We start from the raw sequence: 7,091 nt of genomic DNA, 5'->3' as shown, positions 1-7,091 counted from the left end.
ATTTCAGATTGACATGCCCAAGTCCCATTCTGTTGTTTTCACTGTCTCCTAGCAGCCTCCCAAGATGTAGGAACCAACCAAAGGAGACGCTCTTCCCTAAACCGGGCCTTCGAATGGATTCCTCATTGCCCTCACCCACTTCCACCTTTCCCTCTCCGCCCTTGGCAGGCAGTCTCAAGTCATTGTCACCTGCCATCGGATTCCTGCACACACGTGCATTGAAGCCTCACTCAAATGGATTACTTTCCTGTAACAGGAAGACAAAAAGTTAAACCTATAAGCTCCCTGCTGTTTTATTACTGCATGAAGATTGGTTAGCAATGACTGTTCCCGTGGGATTGTGAAAATGAGCCAGTGATCCGCCTGGCACAAATCTCTGTCCTTTTATGCAAAATATTATTAGGCTTTCTAGAGCTCTGCCTTGATAAAATCTTTCCTAATCCAATCAATTTCAATAGATGAAATGTTTGCCTCTTCCACCCTTTCTCAGTCCTAAGGCCTCTCTCTTCTGGCTTAAATGTCCCTGAAGTGTACTATCTACAGTTACTGTTTATGTAATCCTCTGTTCAAGTGACACGATGTAGGTATTTTCAAAACAATGGAAAAACACACACATAAACTATCAGGGGGTACTGTTGGGCTCAGATATGTCTCAGAAAGCATCAGCCATAGAAAAACCACAAGGGTCTCGGGGCTTTGCTAACACCTCTGGAGACAGGAAAATTCTTCTCTAAGGTGACAGAAAGACTTTCGGCCTTGGACACCGTTAAACCATTAATTCACTTAGAGGCTCAAGCGCCAGGCCTGAGCAGCCGGAGAAACGGTGACTGGGGCGAATCTGCCAAGTCTCCCCGAGCCTGCCAGGGGTGGGCTTCCGGGCATCAGGCGGGCTGATTACCCACACCACCAAATCGGTTACCACCCTAGATTGGAAAGTGCCGCCTGTGCCTTTCTAAGTCATTTGTTACCCACATGTAACTCAAGCTAGTGCTGGCAACCTAGGATACACGCTGGAATCGCCTGGGGAGCTTTTGAGGCACGATCCCTCGGTCCCACCCGCCAAGGTCCTGGTGAAATCGGGTTTTAAAAGCTCCCCAGCTGATTCTAATGTGCAACCAGGGTTGAGACCCAGTGAACTAAGAAACCGCCCTCAGTCCATACGTGAACAAAAGGAGCAGGGACTGTGGATTGGGGCAACTTTGCCAAACACTGGGTGGCCTTGGGTCACTGTTTTGGGCCTCAGTTTCTTTATCTGCACAATGGGTCAAGACTAAGACTGCAAAGCCCCCTGCAGCGTAACAGTTCTCTTCTGGGACGCGGATCGGCATCTCCGAGATCCTGGAAGCCCGCTCCCCTCTCTCCCCATCCCTCTGTTGGCCTTTCCGGTTTCCGCGCCCCTAGGCGCTTGCTCGGGGGTCCCAGAGGAAGCCGCGAGCTCTGCCGGCCGCCCCGGCGCGCCCGCTGCCCCGCTCGGGCCCTCGCTGCGGGCGCACAAAGCCCCCGGCGCTGACGTCAGGGCCCCTCTCGGCGCGGCCGGCCCCCAGTGCAGGCGGAGCCCGCCGTGCTCCCACCCCGGCCCCGGAGCCAGGAGCGAGGAGCCAGCCGCCAGCCCAGCAGCCCAGCGCAGCCCGCCCGAGCCCGGCCCGCGCACGTGCCCGCCGGACCTGCAAACTTGTGCCCCCGGCTCTGCCCGTCCCCAGGGAGCCCGAGCGCCCGCAGCCCGCGCCCCGCCCGCCCGTCTCCAGCCATGGGTAAGCGAGCGCGCTGGCCCCGCGCCACGGCCACGGCCACGGCCTCGCCCCTCGCCCAGGAGGGGCGCGCCCTGCCCAGGGGCCCAGCCCCGCTCAGGTGGGGCTTCCCGGGGCACCTCCGCGACGGGCCGGGCTCGGGAGGCGGGGGCTGGGGGTGGGAGGGGCGCGGCGCAGGTGTCCGGAACGCCCAGGTGCGCGTCCCTGCCCCGTCCTCGGGGCGTCCCCACCCGGGCGGCGCTCAGCCTGTGCCCCCGCGGCGGGCGGCTTGCGGGAGGGCAAGAGCTGGGTTCCCGGGAGGGGTTGCAGAGAGAGCCGACGGAGCGTCCCGGGCTGCGGGCTCCTGCTTCATTTTAAGGCGGCGGTAGAGAGGAGCTTCTTGCCCATTTCCCGGGACGCTGTGCTGTCGCCCGAGCTCCCGGCTTGGAGTCCGGTCCTGTCCCACTCTGCCGTGGTCCTTTTCGCCTTCAACCCACATTAAACAAACGCCCAGTTCCCCAAGCCTGGGGTCTTCTGAGAGCTCATTTGGGAACCATGACCCTTGAAACCAGGAAGGTGGGAGGGGAGAGGGACAGGATGGGACAGAAGGTGAGTCTCTTTTCTTTGTCCCCTGTTCCAACTATCAAAATGCGGACCTGGGCGCAGGTGGAGACGGTGTGCCAAGCGGGTTCCAAAGCATTTGGGAGATCGACTACTATCGGTGAAAACCCAGCTCTGGAGATGGAAAGTCTCCAACCTGGCTGGGGCGGATGTTAGGCGGCTGTAGGATTCTTTCTGTCACCTCCTAACACCCCTGAAATGCTGCTGTCAGCAACATGTCGTTAAATGGGCACTCTGTTTCGCAAGGCAAACTCGTAAAGAGTGCCGTGGAAATCAACCTAATTCCGCCACAGCCCTGGAAAGGTCTGAGAGCTGTCCTTGGGAAAGGGTTTTCTCTCCCCTGCTCGACTATCCTTCTCTAGTGGCAGACAGCCTCCAGCCACAAGCTCCACAAAAGCCACAAAGACTGTGAAGAGCCCCTCCGAAGCATTCCTAATGAGGAAGTCAGTGGGTTTAACCATTGCCGGCTAATAGTGAGGGCTTGGGAAGTCCCTGCCCTACCCCGATCCCCCAGCCTTGGCCCCTTACCCTCATCCTACATTCCCTCTGCTGTGTGTGTGTGTAGGGGGTAATTTTGTATCGATTAAAATTTTGGTGAGGGATAGTAAGGAGGACACATTATTTTTCATTTACAAGGAAGTGCAAAGAATTTTATAGTTAAATCTTGTTTGAAAAAATTTACGAGGTGATCAAAATATGAAAGGAAATAAAGCCCCTGAATTCAACAGGAAAATTTCTTACCAAAGAGTTAGAGAGCTAGGATAAGATTCTTCTAGAAAGGGCAGAATTGGGTGACCTGTAACTCTGGTGCCTACTTCTCTTGATGCCCCCACAGTGAGTGGTCACATCACTCAATGCCCCCTTTTAAATGAGATTCGTCCGCAAAAATCAGATGGCTGCCGCTCAGCCGGTAACTCTTTTGGCAATGCTTGGCACAAAGATGTTGAGGTTACACAGAAGTGCAGTACTGAGGAAAGCATTAACTACTTTTCCCGAAATAAAGTTATTTCTGGTTTTTTAATGCTAGGCATTGGGATTTGTACGGGTTAGAAATTGAGCGTCGAATTGCCACATGAGGAGCTTCTTCAGAATGGCTTTCATAATACTCTGGGCTTCCTTGGGGGCCGGCCTTATTTTTCAATAGGTGTGGAAGTTAGATGCAGTTCTCATGAAGCAAATGCCCAAACCAGAGGCCTGTTCTCAAGGAAGTACTTTGTGTCTTGGACAATCGTTGGTTCTACACTTGAATTGCCAGTTTGTGTTAATTTGTGCATACCTCACTGGTGCTGGCAGTATCCTTGGTTTTAGTTTTTAGTTTTTACATAAAAAAACCCAGTTCCCTTCATGCCAAAAAGGAAACATACTGATTTCCTTTGGTAGATTCTTAGTAAATACACTACAGGGCCATGAACTGGCTTTATTTTTCCAGATGTATTCAATTACCGAACATACCCTTATGAATATTTTAATTGAAATGATTTAATGTTGGGAAAATTCGAACCATTGGTCCACTGAGATGGGACTTTGGTTCTCATACAAGTTACTTCCTTAACCTGGTATCAGTTAATTTACTGGTAAAATGGGTGAGATTTGTGGAAATAAAAGCCCCTTCAGACTCAAATTTTAAGGTATTCAAATCTTTAAGTTAAAAAATAAAATAATGAGCAATGGCGGTGTGTACAATTTTATCTTTCAATGCATCTTAAAAGAAAACTTTTTTTTATTGTTGTGCCAATTGATTTTTTAAAGATTTTTTTATTGTTTTTATTTTTCCTTTGTCTCCCCAAAGCCCCCCAGTACATGGTTGTATATTTTAGTTGTGGGTCCTTCCACTTGTGGCGTGTGGGATGCCTCCTCAGTATGGCCTGACTATGCGCGGTGCCATGTCCGTGCCCAGGATCCAAACTGGCGAAACCCTGGGCCGCCGAAGTGGAGCATGCAAACTTAACCACTGGGCCACAGGGCCAGCTGCAGCCAGTTGATTTTTTTATGACTTTGTTGAGATATAATTCACATGCCGTACAATTTACACGCTTGTGTACAGTCAGTGATTTTTAGTATATTCAGAGTTATGCAGCTACCACCGCTATCTGTAAAACATCGTTATCCCCCCAAAAGAAACCCTGTACCCATTAGTAGTCACTCCCCATTCCTCCCTCCTCCCAGCCCCTGGCAACCACTAATCTACTTTCTGTCTCATTTCATGTAAATGCAGTGAGCCAATTGATGTTTGAAGTGTGTTTGACTACTGAGTAACTTTGGTGGTTTTGCACAATGGGAAGATGTTGATGTATTGGTTGTATGCAGTACACCACCTAAATGAGTGTGTTGAAACTAATTATTTCACTGGCTGAAGAGTTCCACATTTGGCCATTGTGTGTGGCCTGCATGCGCGCATGCACATTCTCAGTGTTACTCTGGTTTTATCTGATGGAAACTCACATCGCCTAACAGAATTTTGATTCTGTTACCTTATTCATAGACATAGCAACTAAATGGATTCAATGCAATAACCTCTTATAAGGCATTTGTGGAATATCCATCTTGCTTTAATGTGGATCGTGTATCCAGAGAGAAATGCTGATTTTGTTTCATTAGTTGCCTATAATTTTAAATGAAAATTATATGTGAAATGATCAGATACAGCAAAACAGCTAAATAATTGTTTTGATCCATTTTATGGTAAGGAAGTTTTTATAAGGATTATGAATTTAAACACAGTCCATCATTTCACTAAATAGCATTACAAAAACTGATTTAGGGCAGTTCTTAACTGTAATGCGCACACAAATCATCTGGCCATCTTGTGAAAAAAGCGTTTCTGATTCGGTGGGCTTGGGGAGGGCCTGAGTTTCTTCGTTTCTAGCAGGCTCCCAGGTGGTAGTGGTGCTGGTGCTGCTAGTACCCAGGGTCAGGAAATAGAGGAAAAGCAGGGCGAGCCAGAGGCCCAGCTCCCTGCCCCAGCAATTCCACTAACTTGCTATGTGATCTTGCGTCAGTCATTTTCTCTTCCTAATCTCAGTTTACTACAAAATAAAAGGATTGGATGAAATTATTTCTTTGGGCCCTTACAGATCTAAAAGGATGTAATTTTAAAAAAAGAAAGGGTAATGTTATGCTTGAAAAACATGAGAAAACAGCTCCCTAATTGTTTAAACACTACTTGTTTCCATGAAGCCACATCACAGGCATCGTTTGTAGTTGGGTTGAATGCTGGCATCTTGACGTGCCCGACAACAGGACGATTGGCCCTTCTCCAAGAAGACTGGTGGAGGAAGCCATAATGTTCACCCTCTTTAGTACCTCTAGCTTAGGCTTCTCCTGCCCTCTTCTTTTTAGAGCTGCCCGCTCCAGAGAGCCTTTCCTTGCCCCACATGGGGCCCAGGCCACCTTCAGAGGCTAGACTCAGAAGGAAGCACACTGAGGACCCATGCATACAACATTTGGTTCTGGAAGTTTGCTAGGGAATTCAGACGTAACTGGAGACCAAGAATGGTATCCTGATGAAGAGTTGAGCAGGAACTAGCCCCAGAATGCTCTAGCCTCCCTCCCTCTGAGTGTAAACATCTAGTAAGGAGCCCACCCTCCAGTCTTGGAGAGAGAGCTCTCTTCAGGTCTCAGGATACAGACTGAAATTTTGAGTAAACCTCATAGTCCAGATAGCACAGAGTATTGTTTGTGACCAACAGGAAGTAATTAATTATTTAGTATATTTTTGCCCCAGCAAAATTGTTGCCCACACCACGTGGCCCCTCCAAGGGTTTCTTAGAGAAAAGCCTTATCTGCTGCATCTGGGGTCAAGCAGTTAGATGGTGTATTAAAAATGCCAAAGTGGTGAATCATAAAAAGTGCCATCTATGTGTCTTAAACGTTTCATTTAGCTTTAAACATTAATTTGCCAGTATTTTGTTGTAGAGTCAAGGTCTTTGCTTTGAGTGTGAGCCTTGAAGTCTTTCTTATGTATAAATCACAGCCAAAATTCATTGGCTTCTGATTTCCAGTTTCAGATTCTTTTAAAGGAGAATGAGAACTTAAAGGCGTTGGGAACCAATCTGTGTGCAGAATCCTTTTATATTACCTACCCCACCCCCCTTAAACCTTCAAAATTTTCTTGCCCATACTTTTTTTGGCAACTGTTTTCCCAAGTGACTTGTTAAGATTCTTCTTTCCAAAGCAATCAACTTGGTTTTCAAAGAAATAAAACTCTTTTGTTTGGCATTCGTATTTTATTAGTTTGTGTAACATTAAATTAAATTTCATAATTATAGTAACAAGTACAACTGGCATAAACAGGTTTGGGAACAAACACAATGGACTCTTGTTAGGTACACAATTCAACTGGTGGAAGAAGTAGTACATAGATATCCTGGAGAATAGCCTAGAAACCAAGTTCTGTGGACAATGGTCAATGTGGTTTACAAAAAGAGTAGAAAATATGGGGTGGTTGGGTGGGCGCATTAGGTGAACATTGGTAAGAGAGCTTCTACTGTATTTTTGAGCCAATATCATCCATTTAATACTTTTAACATGATTTTTCTAGGTACTATTAGCTGGCTTGTTAGTGTGTTTAATATGCCTTCTTTTCTGTTCAAATACCAAATTCGTCAGAGCAAAGATTGTGTTCTTCATCATTGTATCCCAATGTTCATTCAAATAATTGGCGTATTGTAGGTGCTTCACAAATGTTTGTTGAAAAGATAAGGGTTTTATCATATAAAATTCATTGTATTAAGGTCTGTCTAC

At 47.4% G+C, this 7,091-nt stretch overlaps 1 protein-coding gene across 2 annotated transcripts in view; it reads left to right on the top strand.

Annotated features, from left to right (window-relative positions):
- Window positions 1-954: 954 nt before the first annotated feature.
- Window positions 955-7,091, top strand: part of GPM6B (glycoprotein M6B) — a 152,366-nt gene continuing 146,229 nt past the window's right edge. The window contains exon 1 of one of the 2 annotated variants that reach the window (XM_070256934.1): window positions 955-1,751. In XM_070256934.1, the coding sequence (XP_070113035.1) occupies window positions 1,748-1,751 (4 nt within the window). In that variant the 5' untranslated portion in view covers window positions 955-1,747. The remainder of the gene's footprint in view (window positions 1,752-7,091) is intronic. The other variant, XM_023633678.2, reaches the window with a different exon arrangement.

Source organism: Equus caballus, chromosome X, assembly GCF_041296265.1.
Source record: "Equus caballus isolate H_3958 breed thoroughbred chromosome X, TB-T2T, whole genome shotgun sequence".
Lineage (NCBI taxonomy): Eukaryota > Metazoa > Chordata > Mammalia > Perissodactyla > Equidae > Equus > Equus caballus.
The sequence above is the reverse complement of the archived record's forward strand: the minus strand, read 5'-3'. Positions and strand labels throughout refer to the sequence as shown.